At 38.6% G+C, this 25241-nt stretch overlaps 1 protein-coding gene across 2 annotated transcripts in view; it reads left to right on the forward strand.

The window, feature by feature from the left end:
• Positions 1 to 24301, forward strand: part of LOC119797334 (protein jagged-1) — a 73091-nt gene extending 48790 nt beyond the window's left edge. The window contains exons 4-14 of one of the 2 annotated variants that reach the window (XM_038306379.1): positions 853 to 1101; positions 1961 to 2021; positions 2985 to 3115; positions 6099 to 6218; positions 8335 to 8448; positions 11609 to 11722; positions 15043 to 15156; positions 15534 to 15580; positions 15806 to 15982; positions 22833 to 22983; positions 23061 to 24301. In XM_038306379.1, the coding sequence (XP_038162307.1) occupies positions 853 to 1101; positions 1961 to 2021; positions 2985 to 3115; positions 6099 to 6218; positions 8335 to 8448; positions 11609 to 11722; positions 15043 to 15156; positions 15534 to 15580; positions 15806 to 15982; positions 22833 to 22983; positions 23061 to 23494 (1712 nt within the window). In that variant the 3' untranslated portion in view covers positions 23495 to 24301. The remainder of the gene's footprint in view (positions 1 to 852; positions 1102 to 1960; positions 2022 to 2984; positions 3116 to 6098; positions 6219 to 8334; positions 8449 to 11608; positions 11723 to 15042; positions 15157 to 15533; positions 15581 to 15805; positions 15983 to 22832; positions 22984 to 23060) is intronic. The other variant, XM_038306380.1, reaches the window with a different exon arrangement.
• The last annotated feature ends 940 nt before the right edge of the window (positions 24302 to 25241 follow it).

Here is a 25241-nt window from a genome sequence, read left to right on the forward strand (position 1 = left end):
AAAGTCAGGATAAAACTTTCAAAGAGCCTTAGAAATCACCAAGATTCTTCGACCAACACCTGGTTTTTTGGAAGGACATTAAATAGAATTAGAGTTCAGAGCAGGCTTATGATGATATGGCATGCAACTTTAATGGTTTTATAGAAAAAATTTGGCACATAAGTTTTAATTTAATGTAAATTTTCTTTAACCCTCGTAGATGAAACATTTTACCCCACTTTAACAAATATTTAAATGCACCAAATCATTTTTGGTTAATTGACAGTGTACCTTTTGCAACCACCAACCAGTTTCTAATAGGACACTTGATGACTCTTATTGGGAGAAATTGTAGAGTTTGTTTTTAATGGTTGATGTACTGATGCAGACCAAGCTTTTCAGCATAGTTTATAAATACGTTGTAGGGCTTGGGTTGAAGATCCCTGGTTTTAGTCTGTACTTGGGCTAGTTGTAATGTTGGACCAACGAACTGAGTCCAGCTTTCAGCAGAGTCGCAGCTGATTTGAGCACAGATTAATGCATGTGAATTTAGGCCTTCCTTTTCTTTATTTCCCCAACTGTAAGATGCCAGAGTAGCACAGCAGCAAAATAGATCTTATCATTTCTTCCCCCACGATACTTAACAGCTGGTTTAGCTGTGTTAGCCTTGAGAGTGTCTCTTTGACTCTCCCAAACATCTCCCCACTTTTTCTTCATAGAAAAGAGAGACTTTACTGATCTCACAGTGGAGAAATTCACTAGCTCTATCTTTGGTTCTATATCATAAAGTCTAAACTATAGATCATGACACTGGTGCCTCAGAATAAAGATGTTTGGATGAGTGAGATTTTCTTCTGTTCCGTCCTCCTTCAGGTCAGCTGATTGAGCGAGTCCTCCTCTCCTCCATGCTGAATCCTGGTGAACAGTGGCAGACATACCGTCATCATGGACAGATCCTTAGCCTGGAGTATTGGCTTCGCTTCCGCTGTGACTCTAATTACTACGGGCCTTTCTGCAACAAGTTCTGCCGAGCCAGAGATGACTTCTTTGGCCACTTCAGCTGTGACCCCAGTGGCACCAAGGTCTGCATGGAAGGCTGGACAGGACCAGAGTGCAAAGAGGGTAAAGCAGAAGTTTGGTTTTGGTTTAAATGTATTAACATTTTCTTTTCCCCTGTCATTCATGAATTATGGTTCCTTTTTAGTAATCTTTAAAAAAAAAGGTCTTCTGTGAGAATAGTAATGCTTCACTATTTCATTTCCATGAGGAAAGCCTTTGGACTCTGATTAAACACAATAAAAATAATATTTATCTTTTTAATATCTGGCTTGTGCAGAGTGGAATCAAGTCTAATTTTATTCAAAAAACCCTCAATCTTAGTTTAAAGTCCTATAGTCTTGCGACAAAGGGAGCTCCAGCCCCATGAATGACTGCTCCTGCTGATGTCATTGAAGTATCACACTCTTCTCTACATCAGTGAATTACAATGATGTGGGATGTTGTACACCATGACTCATCAGATGGATGACCCGTCTCTGTGACCTCTTGACGTTGTCAACTTTTTGCATTAGTAAGAGTGAATGGAGGAAACCAAAGTGGAAACTAGGGAAGGACACTCTGCTAGTCTGAGGACATCCTGCAGCTCTGCCCACCTCGCCCGTCTCACTCAGTCTGCCTTCCTCCTCAGCATGGTGCTGATTGGACCACACAGAAGCAGGAAGTTGAAAGATTCATTCCCCTCCGTTACCTCCTGCATGTTACCCATCGTGTCTATGAAGGGATTTTTTTAGTCTTCAGAAACAAATCACTATGTGGGCATTTCTAAGCTAGCTCACTACTAACTCTGAATGTTTGTCTTTAATGACCCCTTTCATTAAAGGGGCAATAAATAAGTTCCATATGTGAACATATTTCGTTGCTAAAAAGTAATCTTTAAAGTTTTTTTAAGTGAATAATTTTTTTGTGTGTGCTTGCTTCACAGCGGTGTGCAGGCAGGGATGCCATCAGAACCACGGTTTTTGTACTGTGCCTGGAGAATGCAAGTAAGTTACTGAATCCCCTAAAAACATTGGTTTGTATTTTCACTCTGATACTCAAGCTCCTCTAAAACTGCTGGAATAAATAAAATAAATCTCCCCTAATTTATTAATAGATTATTGCCTATCAGCAGACATAAGTAGCAACTAGTTAAATTTCCATGAGAAACTCTTCGGGGGAAAAAAAGTGGATCTAGCTTTATTTTTACTCAGCTATATCGTCTACTTAAATGTTTTAGTAGTGATGACCTCACATCAAGTACTGTACCTGGCTACTCTATCCAGCTCTACCTGGCAGTCAGAGTTTCTCGTATATTTTAGAGTGATTTTGATCTCCAGACTTTCGCAAGATGTCTTATTGAACATTTCCTGCTTTTCCTCGTCTTTATAAACACTCCTCAACGTCAATCCATCCATTTTCTTACACACTTATCCCAAGTGGGGTCACGAGGGCGACAGGCGGAGTACACCCTGGACAGGTCGCTATTCCATCGCAGGGCAACACAGAGACAAACAGGACAAACTACCATTCACACACACACTCACACCTAAGGGGACTTTAGAGAAGCCAATTAACCTAACAGTCATGTTTTTGGACTGTGGGAGGAGGCCGGAGTACCCGGAGAGAACCCACCCATGTTCAGTTAGAACATGCAAACTCCATGCAGAAAGACCCTGGGTCGCCACTGAGCAGCACTCCTCAACATGTTACGTAAAATAAACTACAATGAAAATCTGACAGAAAAAAAAAAATCTGGGTGTATAAAAAACTCTGAGAAACATTCATAAGCCAAGAAAACTGTAAATCAAATCCATTTTAAAAGCCAACGTTTAAATCTGGTTGCTTAGAAGCAAAGTGCAAAGATATTTGAATTGGTTTAAATATTGTATGTGGTACATGTTATCTTCAATAACACATTATGTCAGGGTAATATATCTGATAAATCATGCAATCTGTTTATGTTTCAGGTGTCATTACGGCTGGAAAGGTCCTCTGTGTGATCAGTGTGTGACGTTTCCAGGCTGTGTGTACGGGAGCTGCACCGAGCCCTGGCAATGTGTGTGTGACGTCAACTGGGGAGGCCTTCTGTGTGACAAAGGTGGGACATACAAAATATTTAAGCAGTTTTGTTTGCGTAAACAAAGCTTGAAGTATCTATAGGTGCTGAGAACATTTTTAAACCATACCCTGCATAGTTTTGTTTAAATAGATGCATGGTCCTTCTTTCTGCAATAAAAAGACGCACCAATACATCACTGCACTTATAATATACAGAAATGTTAAATAAAAGTCAAAGTTAGTTACAAACAGCAGCCAGCCATGTTCAATGACCACCAAAAGTAAAAGTTACTTTGTTTATCTAGTTAGAGCTGTCATGGTTTTGGTTCTGTTTAAGTTTTCTTTTTGAGTTTTCATTGGTGTTATTTCCATTTAGTTTTATTCTAGTTCTTTTTGGTTATATTTTAGTTCTTATGTATTTCTTGTTAACCCTCTGTTGCCCTCTTGTGTCAGTCTCCTTCTCTCAGCTCCCTTCTAGATTTTTCTTCCCACACCTGTTCCTCGTCTGCCAATTAGTCCTCCTATTGTTTCTGTCTCCCATTTATACACCTCCTGTTCGATTCTTTGCCCCTTGTGTTTTTTTCCCCTGAAATCTCCTGGATTTCAGGTTTCTGTATTTTGTTAATTTGGATTTTTGCTTCTGTTGCCACCTTTTGGATTATTAAACCTGCAAGAAACCACCTGAGCTTCCATCTCTGGAACCTCCACTCAACCTGACAAGAGCGTAATCTCGTTTGATATTCACATTAACCTTACATTATGTATTTAATCCATTCAATCCTCTGTACAGACCAACCCACCATGTGATAAATTTTTTTATTTGAGATACTAATTTTTGATAAAAAAAATTTCTCTTTTATTAATTTCTTAAAGTTAACATTATTGGTTACAACTGAATAGAGATTCTGGAGTAGAGTGTATAGTAATATTAAGCTCCAGTAAAGCTATGCAATCCAACATATGAATTAATTTTTGCAATATACTTGATGAAGCTGCATAAGAAGAAATCTGGTTGAAGGCTTTAAGTTCCTCCACATAGTTTGTTCTGTGATGTCTTATCTTTATCATTGTTTCTAATGGGGTTTGGTTGGTATGAGGTTCTTAGCTCTAGTAATATGCTAATTCATGTAAAAAAAAAAATGTAAATATACTTGTTCATCCTGATAGTGTTTATTTAGTCCCTTTAAGCATGAAAATAATTTTTGCCCTGGGCACAATCAGTATACATGAATATTGTTGTACACCATCTGCTAGCAGCTTATTACTAATTTTAAATGGCGAATATCATACTCATTAGATACTGTGTAAGTCAAAGTATGTAAATCGGTCCCTTTAACAAAACGACATTACTAATGATAAATGTATTTGGTTGTAAACTTTGGATTCTAATAATCTTTTTCTAAATGGTGCTTTTTTTTGGTAAAGAGTCTTAGTTTATTTTTTAATTCTGTTCTGTGACCAAATGGATTTTTTTTCTTTCTCTGTTGTTAGTCTTTTACCCTTGATTAACACTGTCTTTCCCTATTTGTTCAGCTCCCTTTGTGTTTTTTTGTTTTCGCCTTCCCTCTGTCAGCTTCTCTATTTTACTGCTGCCAGCTGCACCACATGTGCTCTGATTGCTTTTCTGGTTCCTTCTTCATTTTCCAACTCTGCCTCTGCTTTTAGGTTCTGAGTTTTTTTAAGCGCTTATTGCACACATCTCTACACCATGTCATGCTCACCTTGTTTCACATCTGTAGGTTTTCTCTTTTATTATTAAACCTCCACTGTGCTCATCCCAACTACCTGTCAGCATTTTTGCTCCACAGCTAATGCCTTAGCCTTTTTAAAAAGAAAACCTAAATTTGTTTCTGGTGTCGTGAAAATATTCAAACATTATGGCACATATTAATGTACTTTTTCACGTAGTTTATAAGTAGTGGCTGTCTTCTCTTTTAGAGATCAGCCCAGCTGTGCGCAGCAACCAATAGGGGAAGTCCAGATTTTCCTCTGCCTCACACAACGTGAGAAAATACCAGTCTGTAATGTTATTGAAAAGACTTTCGACCAAATTATGAAAAAATAGAGTGCTTTTCAAATCATAGCTGTTTATAAACTATGTATTCTATAATACTCTTTCTTAACCACTGCGCCACCTGCATGTCAATAGTCTTTTACTGGTTCTAGTTTTTACCTCTGTGCATTCTAGCTTATCCTTTCTTGAAATGCTTGTTTTTCACCAGTTTCAGATGTAATTATTCTTACTGCACTTCTGATTTCTTTTTGTTTTGCTAAATGGTGTAGGACTTTGCCACCTAATGAATATTTCTTTATTACTTCCTATAACTTTTACTCTTCTTTAAGATCTTTTTGATAAGCTGGACACCTTTTTTGTTTATTATAGATTCTGTAGTTCACACAAATATGGTTCTTCAGGCCTGAAATAAACATAAATCCTATAAAAGGTATAAAGCTTTACAGAGCTTTGAATGTTGACCATGAATAATCTTGCCTGTCTGGGAGGGGGAAAAAAACGGTGTGCTCTTAGTTTGTCAGGCATGGTTCTTCACACATGACTTATGGATGAAGAAGATAAAAAAAAGTACCTGAGGGCTTCACCCTCCTTCCTCTAAAATTTCCCGGGCAGAATATAGAAAACTTAGATCCTCTGTCCCAAAGTGGGAGCTGGGAGTCAAACGTGCGCCTAGGGGACAAAGTATTGTGGAGAGGAAAGGCGATAGCCTTGGGTAAAAAGATTGTGAGAGACTCAAAGCTTGATGTTCTTTGCTAGGTGTGGTTAATTCAGATGAACACCTTAAAAAATTACAGTGAAACAGAGAAACCTTTAAAACAAAGAAAATAATGAGGGAAGATGTTACTTTATTCTTCCTTAAGATGGGAAACAAAAAGCCCTGAAGCTTAAAAAAGAATGAAATGAAAAAGGTCTTTATCTTAGCACCTCCATGAATTCAGTTTAAGAGCTTTTTTTCTATTTGTGCTGTAAAATTATGCGCTTTTGTAAAAACATGTGTTCGTGTTTTCAGATCTGAACTACTGTGGCACACACCAGCCCTGCAAAAACGGTGGGACCTGCACCAACACAGAGCCAAACGAGTATAAGTGTGATTGCCAGGAGGGTTTCAAAGGGCGCAACTGTGACATTGGTGAGAGCTGCTACGCATTGTTTACTATAAAAAATTTCAGAAGCAGAGGACATACACAGAAAACAGAGCATGAATAAAGGAGAACACAGCTCAATATTCACATTGAATTGCACATATCAGTTTTTTTTTTCTTCTTCTTCTCTTTGATTTTTACAGCTTGTATCACTATACTTATATTGATTTTTAAGGTCAAATTCATGAAATATGAAAAATAAAGCATTAAAGCTGCCAAGAGGCCAAAAAGTTGGCAGAATGGAAATGTTAAATATGGAAGACTAAACACAGGCACCAGTGTTCACCACAAAGGTCACATTGCTGATGAATGTTAAACTGCGCTACAATTAATGTAGCTTTCAAAACATTTATAGAGACCATATGTAACATTCAGGCTCCAGAAGTCCTGCAGCGGTTTATTCTCACCAAAATGTTCATTTGCTACACATGTGGTAGATGAAAGGGAAGTCTATGGATTCACTTACAATCTATTGTCCACTTGGCTAAAACACTGATTAAAAAAGAAAGTATTTATTGTAGTTAAACATCTCAGGTTAACATGGATGAGGAACATTTAAAGTAGACTTAGGCTTAGACTCAGACTCAACTTTATTTATCCCTTGGGATTACTCCTTCAGAGAAATTCTGTTTCCAGTAGCTTATTTAGAGGACAAAGGGCAGAGTTAAAGCAAGATGCCATTAAAGATAAAAGTACAACAGACAATATAAAAATTGTGTATAAAATACAAAAAAACATAAGAAAAGTTGTAATGTCCTGTAATACGTTTCCTTTAGATATAAAAATATCTGCACAGTAGAGAGCAAAGGAAAGAATACACCAGGGGTCACCAACCTTTTTAAGGCTGAGGGCTACTTCATGGCTACCAAGTCATAGAAAGGGCTACCAATACTGACCAATGAACTCATTTTTATTCTTATTTTATTCTTGTATTTATTTCTAATTTTCTTTTTAATATTGTCATTTTGAAACCACTGAAATATGATGAAATAGTTAACATGATGAAATAATACATAAATTATTAAAAAGAAGAGCAACAGAATAAAAAAAAATTAAACTTAACCCACTGAGTGAGTTCTTCTGTTTTCAGAAGACGAAGAGGGCACTCCATGTGGCCCTTGAGGGCCCCTTGGTGCCCACAGGCACCGCGTTGGTGACCCCTGTACTACACAGTAGTTGACTTGGATTATTGCACTTGCACTGCAGAGATGTACTGACCTTATAAATAAGTAAAATCTTACACAGCCTACACAGTAGTTGGCATGTGTCATTGCATAGTTAGAGAAGAATATTGCACATGAGTGACAATGGGTATTGTTTTGCACAAGATGAAGGAGGGGGGTGCTGACCCTTGTCCGTCTTCCTATCATCTCCTCCTTCACCCAAGCGAGGAGTTGTACAGTTAATAAGCAATTACTGATTAATTTAGAAATGCAACCTTCAGATTATGTATTGATTCTTTACATATCAATACACAGATTGTAAGAGACTATATCAAAATACTTTTTTTTACTTAAGTAACTAAGCTTGCAAACACCACCCACAATTAACCCAGGTTTTTAGCTGTTGACTCTTTTAAAGGTAGCAAATCTAAACAAGGTAAGATCTGTTTTGTTACTTCATCTCTTATCTTTGGATACACAAGAGTATCATTGTTCGTATACAACCCTTTTCTGTTGCTTCTTTTGACAAACAACTGTACTCTATTTTTAAGTGTGCAGCAATTTTAAAGCTCATTCAATCCAAAACATGCTTTACAGACATGTGGTAACATTCCCATGGTTGAAATATAACAATAAAAGAAAGAATTTATTCTACATTGTTTTTATGAAGAAAACTATGTGTTTTCCTTCTATAGTTATAGACACTTGCAAAACCAATGTAAACACAGCATTGTAGTGGGGATTTTTTGGGGCTGTGGCTTAGAAATGTGTGTTTCCAGTGATTTATCTGCTTTAAAAATTATCTATTTAATGACTAATTCCTACTTATTTGTGTTGCTTTTAAAACTGTGGCTTCTAGCTTTCAAAAGTAAATAGACAACTCCCTATAAATTGATAAACAGTATAATAAAAACTCTCTCTGTGTCTCTCCTCCCCTCAGTGGAACATGCATGTCTGTCATCTCCATGTATGAATGGCGCCACCTGTGTTGAAGACCCGAACAGTTTCAGCTGCATCTGTGCAGAAGGCTGGACCGGGAACACCTGTGCAGATGGTGATTGTCGATTCTGCACACATGGGAAGGCTGGAAGAAGCAAGGGAAGGGGGGGGCTTTAAGGTTGTCTGAGATTGGTTATAATTGGATCAAAGCCACTAAGTGAGTCCAATCAATTCAACAGAGGAAGTTAAATTAGCCTAAACAGGAGAGGCATCAGCAGCAATCAGTGATCGGCTCTGCCCATGTCTGGCAGTGTGTTTATGTGCAAGGATACGTTTGGCCTATATTTCTGTTGAATTGAAAAACAGAGTTGACACTGTGAGTTTTACAAGATTTTATTGGCATCAAAGTGAGGCTTTAAAGTGTAATCCTTTCATATCACAGGGAGCTCCAAGGTGTGATTTCTTCCTTCCACCACCAGGCTGATGTAGTGAAGTATATTTCACAAAGCAATCCCATATATCCCAGCCTAAATTCTATATAATTTTTTTTAGAAAAGAAAGATTAGTTTTAAAATTGTTCCCATAAACTGCACGACCTGGCTGCAAAAAACCCCCAAAACTCTAAGTCACACTATAGAGCTGAAATCCCGGAAATATATACATTTTTTATATTTTGCAGAAAAAAATCCCAACCAACCAAATGATAAATGCACCTGAGCCGACTTTATTCATGTGGTTAATGAGGTTTTACAGTATGCTTTATTTATCCTGAAGCATCCGGTTGTGTTTTTCTATTTGTCCGTGAGAAAAACAGAAAAGGAACCAAAGCGTCTGCCAAGTGAATATCATTTCATCAAAGTTTGTGTGCTCTGAGAGCAACCGGAGACCACTGCTAAGCATAACAACAATTCACAAATACACTGTTGTGTTTAGAGGAGGAATGACATGTTGTTGTTGGCATTCGTCTTCATCACTCTTCTGCACTGTTGCCTCAAGTTTTTTCACTAGACATTTCTTTACCAGACAACCTTATTTGAAGCATATGAATGCCTGCTTATCATGAGAGATGGGACTCATAGCAGCAATGAAATACCTCTATACAGATGTTAAAAACAGAAACAAACCAGGCTCATAGAGGTGCCTTTTGTTTCAAGGTTCTATATTAAGCTCGTTTATAATTCCTCTTTGACTCTAATAAAACAGTACAGCATGAATAATGATCCAGGATGTAAATGTCTTTTGCACAGTCTTAAAGAGGTCTTTTGAGGTTCATCATGAAAATGTTACACAGTCTACTAACATAGAGAGTTTTTAGATGATGTGTTTGCACACAGAACCGCATCACATGTCTTGTTTACCAGGTAATTCAAAGGAGGCCTGGAGGCCTGTCAAGCTAACCTACTTTTGGCTGGCAGCACTGCAAGTAAATTATTGAAATACGTTTGGCACCACAGCTGCTGAGTGCGTGGCATGCTGCCACTAATCTCACTGCGAATAAAAGGATTCACCAAGCAGCTGAAACAATCGAAGCCCTCCTTGCTTCCCCTATAACAACAAAAAAACACCTTAAGGCTGGACTCAGCACATACATTCCCTTTTCAGGGTTATAAACTGAGGAGATGGACACCGCTCTTAACTGCACAGATAGGCTGGATATTTGAAGAAAAGTTTTTTTTTTGCCTGCTCTTTAAATATAACATGCATTTCACCAGAACCAAAGTCTGTGACTTCACCATATTTTCTGCATTATGCAAAATAAGAACGTATCAGTGAATGCAAATGTCCTCATAAAGAGCCTCCTGATAATGTGATGAAAAACCAGATAGTTTTCTCCCTTACAGCATTTCTGGAACTTAGTGTTTAAAGATGTTCACATTTTCCATCACAGAGAATATTCAATAAACTAAACATACTTCCACTGGACTGGATGTTTGTTACCACATTAGGATTTTGGTCAAGCTAGCAAACACAAATCTAGTGAGCCAATGTTGAGCTTGAACTTCATCCTTCTTTTTTTCTACAACACGTTTCACACTCATTAGAATCATTCACTTTTAATCACAAAGTAGGATTGTAGTGCTCTCACTTATTAACTACTGTATTTAAAAAAAAAAAAAAAAAAAACACAAAAAAAAACCAACCAAAATGATTCTCACACAAAACATAAAAAAAAGGCTTAATGCCATTTTTTATCAGTGTGTCTTGTTTGGATGAAGCTCAAGCATGTTTTTGGATCAGCTTTGAGCTCCATCATGTGACCCGACACGTCCATACAGTAGGTGAGATCTCATGCTGCAGGTGAGATATGATCACACAGTTTACGGTCTATCAGAGCTGTGTGTGTAAATAAACAGCATTCCAAATCCTCTGCTTTCACCCCCATCAGGATAAACGGGGCTGCAGGTCAGGCTGTGGCGTATCAACGCCGAAATGAGAAGGAGTTTTCAGAGAGAAAATAAAGAACAAACAGGAAAATAGTTTTTTTGTTGTTGGTGTGTGATGTTCGCATGATTAACAGTCAGGGAGGCTGTCTATCTCTTGAGCTGTTATTGTTCTGGGGGTATGGGTGGGATGGGCTCTCTAGAGAATATACAACAAGAAGATTGTCAAGCTTGCAGGGAATTAAAACCATAACCACAACACAGCTCCGTTTTCAGTTTATAAACAGTATTAATTAAAGGATTTAATATTTTTTTATGAATTCTCTGACTGGTTTGCTGCTAGTTTGGTAGGATTACTAGGGCTTGGGTTGAAGTAGGGGTCAGGACGATGGAAAATGGATGTTATGCAGGGTTAGGTAAATGGAAAAAAAGGTTATGAGAGACACAGAAAGCTATGAATGACAGATCCATACCACAGAGATATGCATGGGAAAAATGTGGATGCCACTACTGCACAAATAAGTTATGCTCGGTTGAACCCCAAACAGTTAGCTTTTTTTTTTTCTATTTTTCTTGTTTAGACTTTGTTTTGATCCCTCATCAGATAAGTGGAAACAGGCCTCCTCCTTTGCATTATTTAAGTCCGCTCATTGTCCCCTCCCTCTTTGGTGAAGGGTTTGAAGTGTCAGTCATGAACATGCTGCAAAGGACTGTTTATCACTGTTTGCACAGAAGTCAGAGCAGCAGAGAGAATAAAAACAGCCACAACCACAGCGCGACGGTGGCTTTGCACGAATTTAGTAACACGCAAGATGCTTGTTGAATATTCATGCTCACATTCCTGTTACCCAGACCAATAACTTATAAAGAAAATGTTCCTCTTTCTTATGCCAGCTGTGAAGCAATGCGATCGCAACCCCTGCGGCCGTGGAGCGACGTGTCAGGAGGCTCCTGGAGGTTTCCGGTGTCTCTGTCCATTGGGATGGACTGGCAGGACGTGCCAGCTGGGTCAGTCTGTGTAAATTCGACGCACACTTCACGTATCAGTAGATGCATACAGGCTCTGAATGATGGGATTTTATTGCCTTTATCAGCTTTCTAAAATTAAATTCCCTGTAAAACAAAGTAGAAACAAGAGCTGTAGTACATAAACAAGATCATGTTAGTTTTATTTCTTTTGTTGACAGGATGCCAACCCTCCTGATATTAAAATATATAATGATCAAATACTCGCACATGTTTACTCTGCCTGTTGTACAGTTTTCTTCATTAAGTTTGAGCTCCAGTAGTTTTAGACTAGATTTAGCAGATGGCCAGAGTGGGCAAAGAAGAAAAAAAAGATCACAACAAAGTTTATTCAGTAAATTTATGAAATGCGCCACAAACCTGTAATTTCTCTATTTTTTTACATAATTGCTCTAGTAAATTGTAAAGATGAAATACTAAGTTGGTCTAAGTGACAGACAGCTCTCTTAGTCTGTGTATTTCATCATAAGTAACTAATGCAGTATCACACTGCAAAAACTGATCTAAAAAGGTAAAAGTTTCTTAAAATTTGTGTATCTGCCTTTAATTTGAGCAGGTAAATAAGATGATCTGCCAAAGACGACTAGGATCTGCAAAGACAAGGAGGATGTTGGCCATTAAAACAAACAATTAGATACTGTGCAGTTAAAAATAAGATAATAATCATGTTCTTTTCTTAAACCTAAATCTTCTTATTCCATCTGCAATGTGTTTTACCTACCTGCTTAGATCAAGTTTATCCACATCTATTTCAAGGAAAAATTATTTACATATACACCTTTTTCAGTTTATGTTTTCAATACATGGGCCACAACAGGGGCCAGGACTGTGGGGCACCTGTGTAGAATCACCCATGCTGTTATTCAAAGATAAACATATTCCCCATTCTTTAGAAATCAGACATGCGCCTCTCTCAGCACAATTGTTTGATGTAACGTTATCCTCATAAAGGAACCAAAAATCCCCTTTTTAATTTGCCTAAAGGGGAACCATGAAGCGCAGCTCGTTCTGCAAACTTTGAGGAAATATATTAACTGTGTATTGAGGAAACCATTGACGCAAACATCAAATAAGACCCTAAAACCTTAACAATAAATTAAAAATAATTATTTTTAATTTGATTTTTAAAAAATGATTTCCCTATAGGTTTTATTAAAAAGAGCCGAGTTGAGAAATTGATCTTTAATTCAGATGTCCATCATCCAACTAATGAACAAATATCACCATGAGCGGCATAAATCAACTAAAGAAACTTCAATAATCCACATTCTTCATAAGTGGTTATATGTGATGATCTTTGGTTTGAGGGAAAATGTAATTTTGATACACAAATTAGGTAGCAGAAGAAGCCAACAGCATCTTAATCCTCACATTAACCCTAGCTGACTGTGGATTAGTCTTCTCTAAATGCACTATCATGCCTCTTTTAGGCTGCATTCACTCATTTACAGAAGTAGAGTGAAGCTATGTTACAGCTTCTCTCTACTTAAGGGTTTTTGTAAAGAAAAAGCTAAAGCAAACACTTTCTGTAAACATACGTAGGCTTCGGGGCTTTAGAGTGAAAACTGAGACATATTTCAGGATGACAGGCTCCCCTGCTCCTCTGTGTTACTGTCATATGTCACCCTGACACTTCATAATCCCTCATAGTTCCACATCACAGATCATGTGCCCACAGCCTAAAGTGTGACGCAGACTGATCAAACTCAGGGATGAACCTGAGCTGCAGAACATCAGGAGTGCATCAGTCGTAAAAAGCCAATTATACTTTCCGTCCCTGCCTCATCAGAGGATTTCTGTCCTACTTGGCTTTCTGTTGACAGGCTCCTCATTATTCTAACACAGAAGCACTTAAACTCACTGACAGAGCTGAATCCTAATCATTTGTAGCAAATGGCTGATTTGTCTTTAGCTAACATTTTCTTTACGCTCTGCTGTGTGCCAGGGACCCTCAGGGCCCCCTGGCAACTTTAAAAGTATTTGTCCAAGTATTTATAAATAGCAGCGATGCTGAAAGAGAAGGGATTTAAATAAAGAACTTCATTATTTCAACAACAGAAAAACTAAGGAAGATAATTTTTTGTTCTTTGTTGAGATTTCCTTTAAAGAATCTATCAGATTAATTCACAATATTATTTAACTCAGGTTATTTGGGGTTGTGACTTGTGTTTCTATCCCATTTAAAACAAACACAGTGTTGTGAAATAATTTAAACCCATTTCTAAATTCTGTAGTTTGCCTCCAAATGGTACAGTTTTAACAGTGAAGATGAATGTAAAAGGAAAAAAATTAGACAAACGAAAGTTTTACTTTTATTGTGCCTTAGTTGAGGCTATGTGTGGCTAAATGGGACCACTGATAAAAATGGAACACAATGAAAAACCAACAGAAATAAATACATTTCAAAGGTTTTATTATGCTGTTATCTTAGAGTCAGGGTGATAGCTAAAAAAATAACATAAAACATTCAATTAATCAATCTAAAACAAAATTTGATGCATAAATACAATATATTATAAATAAAATGTTTTTCCTTTTATAAACTTTGCCTCTCCTCTTTGAGTCATATATCAGTTGCCCTGTGTGGATTATTAGAGTCTAGTTTATGATTGATTTTATTATGTTGTCCTGTTTTTTTAAATGTCTTACTGTACTGCTGCCTCTTGGCCAGGTCTCCCTCGAAAAAGAGATTTTATCTCAAGGGACTTCTTGGTAAAATAAAGGTTAAATAAAAATAAGCAAAAAGCAAAAGCTGAGTTTGGAAAAATACTTCAATCTCTGAACTTCATTTAATATTACCTCATGAAAGGTACCGTGTAGAGTAATCACAGAGATTTACTGACATAAATGTCATATATAAAAATGTAATATATAATCTATATTTTTGGTATTTATTTTTACCTATGAACTGAAAGTCTCAATCTTTATGTCTGCCTTGCCTTAGAAATTGCTATTTATAATTAGATAGGAGTCTGTTCCCATTTGTGGAGGCAGACATCTTTTGCGTTATGGCAGTGCAGAGCTGACAAATATCTGACGTTAGATATCGCCATTATACTTGAATGGGACTGCAACAAGTTAGGCCTATATACAATCCTACAAAGACCAATAAAATACTATTTGTAAAATTATCATTTTTTTTCTTCCTAATTTTTTGTTTTATTATTATTTTGCAACTACACCCTATCCTGATGTCGGATTTGAGGTTGTAATATGGTAAACATTTTGGTATATTATATAATTTAATCAGCTTGGACTATTTTAATGCTGTTTTTTTCTTCTTCTTTGTTTTGCACCTTTAGATGCCAATGAATGTGAAATGGGTACATGTGTCCACGCCCGCTCATGTCATAACCTGATCGGTAGTTACCTGTGTGACTGCCTTCCTGGTTGGATGGGGCCTAACTGTGACATCAGTGAGTACGGCACAACAGTAGAAAAAGCGAACACACAAAAGAAAGGGAAATTACTTGAAAGAGAAAAGAGAAGTAATTGTCTGGTGAAACATGATGAGGCTTTAAAAAGTAATTCAGCTGCAGCTCAGAGTTTCTATAGATGGGGATCATTTTACTTCAAGAGAAAAATTCTCAGAATATCACTGACAAACAAAAAGAATAAAGGTCTTTTTTTTTGTCTTTCTTTGCTAAGAATATTTCCCTTCAGACTCATGAAGCACAAATTTCCGTTATGCAGTGCCTTTCATTTATTGTTTCACAGTTTTGTTGTTTTATTAAACATTATTTGTTTTGTTTTTGTTTGCTTTTTTAATAAATAAATGTGTTTCTGTTCCTAGGGAACAGCAGCTGTCAGGGTTTATGTTTGAATGGCGGCCATTGTGAGGTGAGTGGCTTATTTTTTTCTTCACGACTCTGCTTCAACCTCCTTCCATTAGTGTTTACTTCTTTAAAAACAACCAGAAAGAACTTTAACTTAATTTCACAGTATTAGAGCTACAAATGTTATTTTATGTGTCAGATCTATAACATGTCCCCATTTCCCTCTAGTGACTTTCCTGTGAAATTCATGTTATTGTCATGTAAATTTGATCTATATCCTCCAATGCAGGACCAGTTGTCAGGGTCAAGATGTGTGTGTCCCACTGGTTTCACTGGTAAACATTGCCAAAATGGATTGGATCCATGTGACAGCAACCCATGTCTGCATGGTGGGCAGTGTGTGATGAAGGATGGAAAGTCGGCCACCTGTGATTGCCCTGTGGGGTATTCAGGACTCTTCTGTGAGGTAGAAAACTAACATAATAAAACAATAACAAACTAATTATCTGATTGAATAGTGTTGCAAATAAAAATACACAACCTGCTAAGTAAGATGTGTGGAGATGTTAAAAAGAGAGAAATAAGATATTTGAACAGAAAAGGCTGTCTTGAAATAATAGCATGACCTTTTAAGACCTCAAATGAGATGATAGGAGATAAAAAATGTTCTGTTGTACATCTTGATAATATATAATATAGGTATGAATATTTTATCAAGGCAATTGGACTTTCATGTTTCTTTTAATTGCTCTTCTTCTTTAGTAAAATGGTAAGGGTTGATGTTAAGGATTTTTACCACTTGCCCTTCAGACAAGTGACTTTCACATTTCATTTGCACAGAAACAATTTTTACTTGCCCAGTAATGTTTGATAAATATAGTTCCTAATATTCATTTTTGTATATATATCAATGAAACATGTTTGTTTTTTAAATGTTTTTTGTAATTAAGTGTTTTTTAAGTTTACAGGTTCCTGGTGTGTATATGCATGTGTCAGATAATGAACTCAAGCCTACATTACCGTGCTAACATGATTTTCAATCCTTCCTGCATATTCTTTTCAAACTAAACTTTGCTTTAAAGTGTTGTGTGCTTGGAAAAATATAAATTGTACTGTTAAAAATCTAAAAAAAACTTGACAAGTTAAAAACTTAAGATAAATCACAAGACAGAAGTCAATGTCACAAATGAATAACTTTTATTTTAGAGTCACGGTATGTTTATACAAGATAATACTATTAATATAATGTGACTTTTCTAGAGAATCATTATACATAATTATTTTATACAGGGTTTCCACAGTCTTACATAACTTCAGAATTCCCTGACTTTTAACTGACTCAGTTGATTAGTTTTCCCTGACAAAATAAATGCAGCAACAAGACAATAACAATAACATAACAGGTCACCAATTTAACATGTTTAGCTCTATAACATTTAAATGCACCTCTCCAATGTCTAAGAGAAAAAAAATTTATGAAAATGTTTTAATGTATGACCTGCATCAAGTCTAGGTGGACAAAAATCACACCATCTGGCTGAAAATAAAATGGTGCCAGCTACGCTTCTGGGTTGTTTTCATCGAATGTCTGTGATTTTAAAGTAATTTTGAGTGATCAATTTTTTTTTTTTTTTTCTGCACTTGCCCGGCAGGCAAATGCAATGAAATTGGTACTCTCCCGACAGTAAAAACTACTTGCCCCGGGCGATGGTTAACATGGAGCCCTGAATGGTTATTAAACATCCTAGAGTAAGGAGTGAGTGACAGATATTCCAGGGTGATAGCTAAAAATAATATAAGTAATATAATTAATAAATCTAAAGCAAAAGTTTATGAATAAATACAATATATTAGAAATAAAATGTTTTTCCTTTTATAAACTTTGCCTCTCCTCTTTGAGTCATACATCAGTTTTCTAAATACATTTGGGTACATAAAAAACTCTTCCTGACCCATCGCGGGCGGTCTTCCCCACTTTTGTCCTCCAACTCGGGTCCTTTACCAGAGAACTGCACTCCTGTGGACCGAGATGTCTGATGTATTTCCAGGGATCTGCTGTAACCACTCTTTAAGTGTGGGGGTCACTGCCCCGAGTGCCCCAATAGCCACGTGAACCACTGATGCCTTGACCTTCTAGGTTTTCTCCAGCTCTTCTCTGAGCCCTTGGTATTTCTCTAGTTTCTCATGTTCCTTTTTCCTGATGTTGCAGTCACTTGGTATTGCTATGTCAACCGGCATTTCCCTGCTTTTTCACCACCACCACAATCCCCGGTTGGTTTGCCATTACCAGTTGGTCTGTCTGTATTACCACCTCTTTTCTGAGCCACTGGTATTTCTCTAGTTTCTCATGTTCCTTTTTCCTGATGTTGCAGTCACTTGGTTTTGCTATGTCAAGGGGCGTTCCCCTGTTTCTTCACCACCACCACAATGCCCGGTTGGTTTGCCATTACCAGTCAGTCTGTCTGTATCTGAAAGTCCCACAGGATCTTGGCTTGGTCATTCTCTACAATCTTTGGAGGTGTTTCCCACTTTGACCTTGAGGTTTCCAGCCCATACTCTGCACAGATGTATACTATTCCAGCCACTTGGTTATGGCGCTCCATGTAAGCTTTCCCTGCCAGCATCTTACACCCTGCAGTTATGTTCTGGATTGTCTCAGGGGCCTCCTTACACAGTATGCACCTGGGGTCTTGTCTGCTGTGGTCGATCTAGGCCTCTATTGCTCTGGTGCTTATTGCTCCTGTGCAGCCATTATCAGTGCCTCCGTGCTGTCCTTCAGACCGGCTTTGTCTAGCCATTGGTAGGATTTCCTGATATCTGCCACTTCGATTATGTTTCGGTGGTACATCCCGTGTAGGGGCTTATCCTCCCATGACAGAGTCTCTGGCACCTCATCTTCTGTTCCCCTTGGTCTGAGACATTCACTGAGGATGTCGTCTGTTTGAGCCTTGTCCTTGATGTAGTTATGGATCTTGGATGTTTCATCCTGGATAGTGGCTCTTATGCTCATTAGGCCTCCTTCCTTACGGCTGGCGTATGGTCTCAGGAAGCTGGATTTGGGGTGGTTCTCTCCATGTATGTTTAGGAGCTTTTGTGTCTTAACATCTGTGCCCTGTACCTCCTCCTTTGGCCAGCTCATTATTCCTGCAGGGTATCTGATTTCCGGCAGATCATAGCTATTTATTGCCCGAGACTTATTCTTGCCATTGAGCTGGCTCCTTAGGACCCGCCTTACTCGTTGGAGGTATTTGGCCATAGCCACTTTCCTTGTCATCTCTTCAAGGTTGCCATTTGCTTGTGAGATTCCAAGGTACTTGTAGCTTTTCTCAATGTCTGCTATTGTTCCTTCTGGTAGTGAGACCCCCTCTGTGTGGACTACCTTCCCTCTCTTAGTTACCACCCGACCACACTTCTCTAGTCTGTATGACATCTTGATGTCTGTGCTGAAGATCCGGGCGGTATGGATCAGTGAGTCAATGTCTTGCTCATTCTTAGCATACAGCTCGATGTCATCCATGTAAAGGGGGTGACTGATGGTGGCCTCGTTCCTGAGTCAGTATTTGTTGCCAGTCTTGTTGATTATTTGGCTGAGGGGGTTCAGACCTATGCTGAACAGCAGTGGGGGTAGTGCATCTCCTTGGTATATGCCACATTTGATGGAGACTTGTGCATCTTGTGCAAATATCTTGCCATTGGGCTCAAGGGTGGTTTTCCACAACTGCATTGAGTTTGCAATGAAGGCTCTTAGAGTCCTGTTGATGTTATATAGCTCCAAGCATTCAATGATCCAAGTATGTGGCATTGAGTCATAGTGTTTTGGGTTCTGCAGTCTTGAGCGACTGGTCTATCTACCACGAGTTGGTGTTTGCCACCTCTGGTATTTTTGCCAATTCCCTTCTGAGCTGTGCTCATGTATTGATCCACATGCCAGCATATCTTAGCCGCTATGATCCCGAACATGAGCTTCCACATTGTGGAGAGGCATGTTATGGGCCAATAGTTGGATGGAACCCTACCCTTTTAGGAGTCTTTCAGGAACAGGATTGTGCACCCTTCGGTTAGCCATTCAGGGTGGTTCCCATCTCTCAGCAGCTGGTTCATTTGTGCTGCCAAGCGTTTGTGGAGAGCCGTGAGTTTCTTAAGCCAGTAGGCGTGTATCATTTTGCGGCCTGGTGCTGTCCAGTTTTTCATGCCTGAGACTCTTTCTTAGATGTCTGCCACTGTGATGTTGACTGGATCCTGTTCAGGGAGGTTGCTGTGGTCCTCTTTCAGAGCTACCAACCACAGTGCCTCCCTGTTGTGTGCTGCATCTTTCTCCCATATGTCTTTTCAGTACTGTTCAGTTTCCAGCCTGGTGGGGTTATTCTACTATTGTTCCCCTGCCACTGAGTGTACACTTTCACTGGTTGAGTAGCGAACAGCCGGTTTACCGTCTGGTTTAATTGTCTTTCGTGTATCTTAGGCGGCTGCCCAAGGCTTGGAACATTTGTTTGGCAGTTTCCAATGCTTCAGGTATGGGCATCTGGCTATACCTCTTGGGTACTTGCTTTTTCATTGCACCTCTTAGAGCATTGGTCAATTGACTCACTTCTTTCCTTGTTGCCTTGATGTTATCCTCCAGCCTTCTTTTCCATGGTGAGTATTTAATCACATGGTTATTCTTACAGCAGTGCATCTCTAGGATCACTGCTGCTGTGCAGTATATCACCTCATCAGTGTCAGTGATGGCTGATGTAGGAATTGCTTGCAGAGCTGCATTCACGTTTGCTAGTAGACTTTTTGATGGTACCTGACTTAGTCTCTGTAACTGGCTTTGGGGTTGCCTGGTGGACATCTTTGCCATGATCTTATTTTTCAGGTCAGTTGCTGCCTCGTCCAGTGCGGGTACGCTTTTTGAGCATACTCAATCTCTGGTGGGGCGGCTGGTTTTAACTCCTCTCTGACCTGGGGTTCTAGTTCCTCCTTGCTAGAACAGTGGTTTTGTACCTCGTCAATTTCAAGTTGTGAGAGCAGTTGTCATTTACGGATGTTAGAACCTTGAGTTACTAGTTTTTTAGCTGTGATTGTAGACTGTGGGTATCAAAGTCTCTCCCACATCCTTTGCATATAGCCTCTCTGGTCAGGGTTACTTAGGTAGTAACATTGTAATAGAACCCTGTTCTCGCATCTCATCCATGTCCTTCGTGTTGTATATATATATATATATATATATATATATATATATATATATATAGATTCTAAAAAACCCCACAACTTTCTTCATTTTAAAATCTGTTGAAATGGAATATAGAATTTTAAGAGGAAAAAGTTTACAATAATTACTCCACTCTTTCAATATATTACAGCTCTGCATCCCCACTGTCATCAGTAAAACTCATTCCCACAGAAGGCCTGGGTGTTGGTGTCTTTTCATAAGTGAGGATCATGGTTATGAGGAGGTTCTAGTGCTGCAATTTTTTCTGGGCGAGAAAAAATAAATATTTTTAGTGAACTGTAATGAGCAGAACATCAAGGGGTACCACTCATGGCTCTGCTGAAGTTCATTTCCTATTCTGATGATGGTTGCTAGGTGATCAAGTGTTAGTCTGATCTCCTCTTCTTCTTCAACATTTGCGTCCTCTTCCTAATTTTCTTTACTTCCAGGCTTGTTATTTTTGCCAGGTCTTTGCCTGTTAACAGTTCATTGGGGGCATCAATCGGTGTATTTATTCCAGCAGGATTTGTATCTTTAAGGTAATTTCCCCAAGCCAGATTTACTGCTGTATCCACCACAGAGGGACAAAGATGATCAGCAGAACATCCCTTATGATCACTTCTGGACACAGTTTTTTTTCCAGAAGGCATTCAAGGTTTCCCTCTCTATCTCCCGATTGGCCCTCTGAATATTTAGGAGACACAATGCAATGGTGTATTCATGCTAGTAAACCTTAAGTGAGAAATCTTGGTCCGATTATCCCATAATCCATAGGCTGAATCAGTGATGTTGTGTTTGGAAATCAACAGCATGGCCCCCTGCACTGAGCCTGGTTCTGCTGGAGCTTTCTTCCTGTTAAAAGGGGGTTTTCCTCTCCACTGTCACCAAATGCATGCCCAGGATGAGGGGTTGATGAAGAGTCAACAACAAGCTCATCCTGGAGTAGCATGTCTTGCAAATCAATGACTGGATGCTTTCAACTGTTTGTTTTTTTTCAAACAATGTGACAGTATTCTCTCTGTAAAGTGCCTTGAGATGATGTGTTGTGAAATGACGCTATATAAATAAACTGAATTGAATTGAAAATTATTTAAGATCAACAACACTTTAAAACCAAGGCCTTTCTTTCTCAGAAAACACTTCACCTTTAGGATAAACACTGCTGAAACCAGAGGGGAGCACTTTGTTATCCAGGCTTTGGCATCGTGTTTCTAGTAAACAGGCAACGCATTCTTGTTTTTGTTTTTAGGGCTGTTGGGATTTTGACTTATAAATAAACCCTGGCTTTATCATAAAAGCTACATAATTTTCACACACAATCACAGCCAAAGTCTTTTTGACTGAAGGTTTGAGAAGGCATTAACTTTCCAAAAAATCTGGTCTTATCCAAATTATTCTCCTGTGGGAGAAGCACTGGATGAGCCTGACTCTGCATCCTTGTCCTTTTCATTGTCAGGACCGACCCTCATCATTTTTAGCTCAGGTTTCACAGTAATTTTTTTCTTTGTGCAGATGGTGTTCATATCCAGCATGATGTTCTTTTTCCTAGAGTCTTTGATCCACCAGATTAATGCAGACTGGATTCTCCCGATAGTCTAATTGCGAAAGGTTACACACCTCTTCAATTTTTGCTTTAAACTTTCTGGTCCTTATATGCTTTTCTTCCTTCTTTAGCAGTGCCCTACAGTCGCATAGCTTTTCCCTTCTTCCTTCAGCAGGCCCAGCATTTCAACCTTTTGAGCAATGGTTTGCATCTTCCTCTGACACTTGGCTACAGCGGCAGATGCTGAAGGCGCTTAACATTTAGTTGACATGAGACTTGATATAAATCCAACTCTGTAAACAAAAAAAAAACCAACCCAAAACACTTCAACGAAGCAATACCATATAATAGTGAAAAAAATCAGTAAATATTCTGGAAACTACAGTTTAATGACACAGGCTGCAAGATGGATGGATGGATGGATGGATGGATGGATGGATGGATGGATGGATGGATGGATGGATGGATGGATGGATGGATGGATGGATGGATGGATGGATGGATGGATGGATGGATGGATCCCTGTTTACAGTATGAGCATAAAGGCTTTTTATTGTCTTAATCTTTTTGTCATTGCAGATAGAAAATTATCCTTGCAACCCTAACCCCTGCCAGCAGGGGGTGCAGTGTCAAAGCTCAGAGGGAAGACCTGTGTGTACATGTCCTGATGGTTATTATGGCAACGAGTGTGTGAGCCTCAGAAAGCCATGCATTGGACAGGACTGTCAAGGTGAGGCTGATGTTGTTTGTATCTTTAGTCAAAAAGCAGAATTACAGCATGTTCTAACCTCTGCTGCTCCTCTGAAGGTGCTATGTCCGACACAGCACACAGTGGTCTCAGCATCTACATGATCCTGCTGGGAATCCTGGCTCTGGTGACAATATGTTGCTGCATCGTCTGCACAGTAGTCCTCTCTCGCCTGCATCGGAAAAGGACAAAGCAGCAGTCTGTCCCGCAGGAAGAAAGCATTAACAACCAGAGAGAATTCGTGAACCTGATCAGAAATGTGGAGCGCCCCCCCGGGCCCAACCTCTCTCCTGCTTCAACTCAACCTCACCCCCCAGCTCCCGTCTCACGTTGCTACGAGGAGATTGAACTCACCATTCCGCCTTCTCCAGCACCTTCACACCCTTCCCCAGCTTTAAAACCAGCTCATGCCCCCAAAATGGACATTTCAAACAGAGAAAGAGAGAAGCTGAATCGTTTTCACTGCACAGACAATCAGGAGCTGGAGGTTTGACCATATCCTGGACTTCTGTTTTCAGTTTGTAGCACTTTTTTTGTTGACAGGACTGCTGTCCCATTATTTACAATGATTCCAACATGGCAGTTATGGAGACTGGGAAGATGTTTGACCTTTATAAACTAAAATGGCTCTCAGATGATTCTTGAAGAAAGAAATGCTGCTAAATGAAGGATCAGAAATCTTTCTCACAAAAACATCTTTGGGCATCATTTGGTGGCAAAAAAAAAAGTTGTGAAGGTTGACTGAAATCTGAACATTTAAAGATCCACCTTTGAGTGCCTGCATTACAGCCAGGAGAGTCCCTTATCGTGCTCTAATTCACCATCTGACAGGTGTGCAGAACATCATTTAGCTTCTGAATCAATCCCTGTTTAGCACTTGTGATATTTGTGTTGATGAGTGTTTGTGAGAGCGCCTGCGAGTGAATGACAGAGCGTAAATTATGAGTGTATGTGAGGAGAAAAAAAGGGCAGAAACATACTTAAACAAAATAAAACAAAGATGATCTACTTGTGAAAAGGGAGTGTATGCCTCCGAAGAAAAGGCTTTAAAGCCACGTTTTTTAAAACCACACTGTTGCCTGTTTTGTTTCTGTAATACTGCAAGATGTATGATTTTTTTCTACTCATATCTGTGTGTAAAATAGCTTTTTTTTGTACATGGATATATTGTACATATTGATACCGTTTTTGTACTGTGGTTCAGTATGGAGGTATGACTGTATTACTTCACTCTGTCCCATTTTACTTTCCGTTCGGGATAATCAGCACATGTGGATTGCTAATAAAAGTGCATTTACCAGTTTTGCTTTTCATCTTGTTAAGAGCTAGGGGTTTTCACTGTCTTTATAAGATGGGTAGCACTAGTGGGACATTAAGAGGTCGAGGCAAGGATAAATCTTGACAGAACAATCACATAAAGTCAGCACTACCTCCATCATTTTCTTCAGCTTATGGCCGGTCCTTTTAGAGGTCGTTACAGTAAGTAATCTCTTTGTATTCACTATCTCTCCCATCCTCTTCTTTGACTCCAACCTTCTGCATATCACTACATACCTTCATCTCTGTGATCTTTCCCATTTCCTTCCCGCTAGCAGCTATATAGTCAGCATCCTTTATGTTCTTCTAAACCAGGGATCTGCAACCTGTGGCTCCTGGGACACAAGCGGCTCATTGGACCCTCTACAGTGGGTCATAATAGTGCCTAACAAGGATAAAGAACCAATTCATGTTTTTAAATATATTAACAAATACTATTTTTGAAAGGATAAGTTGTTTTTATAAAGAACATGTGGATTCAAAGAACTGTACTGGTTAAAGAACTAGAAAAATGTCATTAGATCTATTTTTGTCATAAGCTTGGAGACTATGCTTTTAAGAAAACTTTTATGTGTTGTTCTTATTTAACCCAGTAAAGCCCATGTAATAATTTTCTAAACATGTGAATTAACATTTTTGAAAGTTGTCACTATACATTGGAAAATAAAAAGAAATACAGTTCTGAAAAATCTAAATTAACTAAATAATTTATATAATTTGTGATGCACTAGGCATTTCCTTGCGATTTCTTTTTAAATAGATCCTCCGTGTCTGGTTTTCAAAAGCAAAAAATTCCCACTGATCATACATCAGATTTCCTATTGCAGATATAGTACAAAAATAATAGTTTTTGGTTTATTTGAAGGTTGTGTAATTTTTTGCTTCTAAATGACTTTTATTCGGCTGGGAAAATGGCTCTTTGG

This window comes from Cyprinodon tularosa, unplaced genomic scaffold, assembly GCF_016077235.1.
Source record: "Cyprinodon tularosa strain WSP-4 unplaced genomic scaffold, ASM1607723v1 ctg58, whole genome shotgun sequence".
NCBI lineage: Eukaryota > Metazoa > Chordata > Actinopteri > Cyprinodontiformes > Cyprinodontidae > Cyprinodon > Cyprinodon tularosa.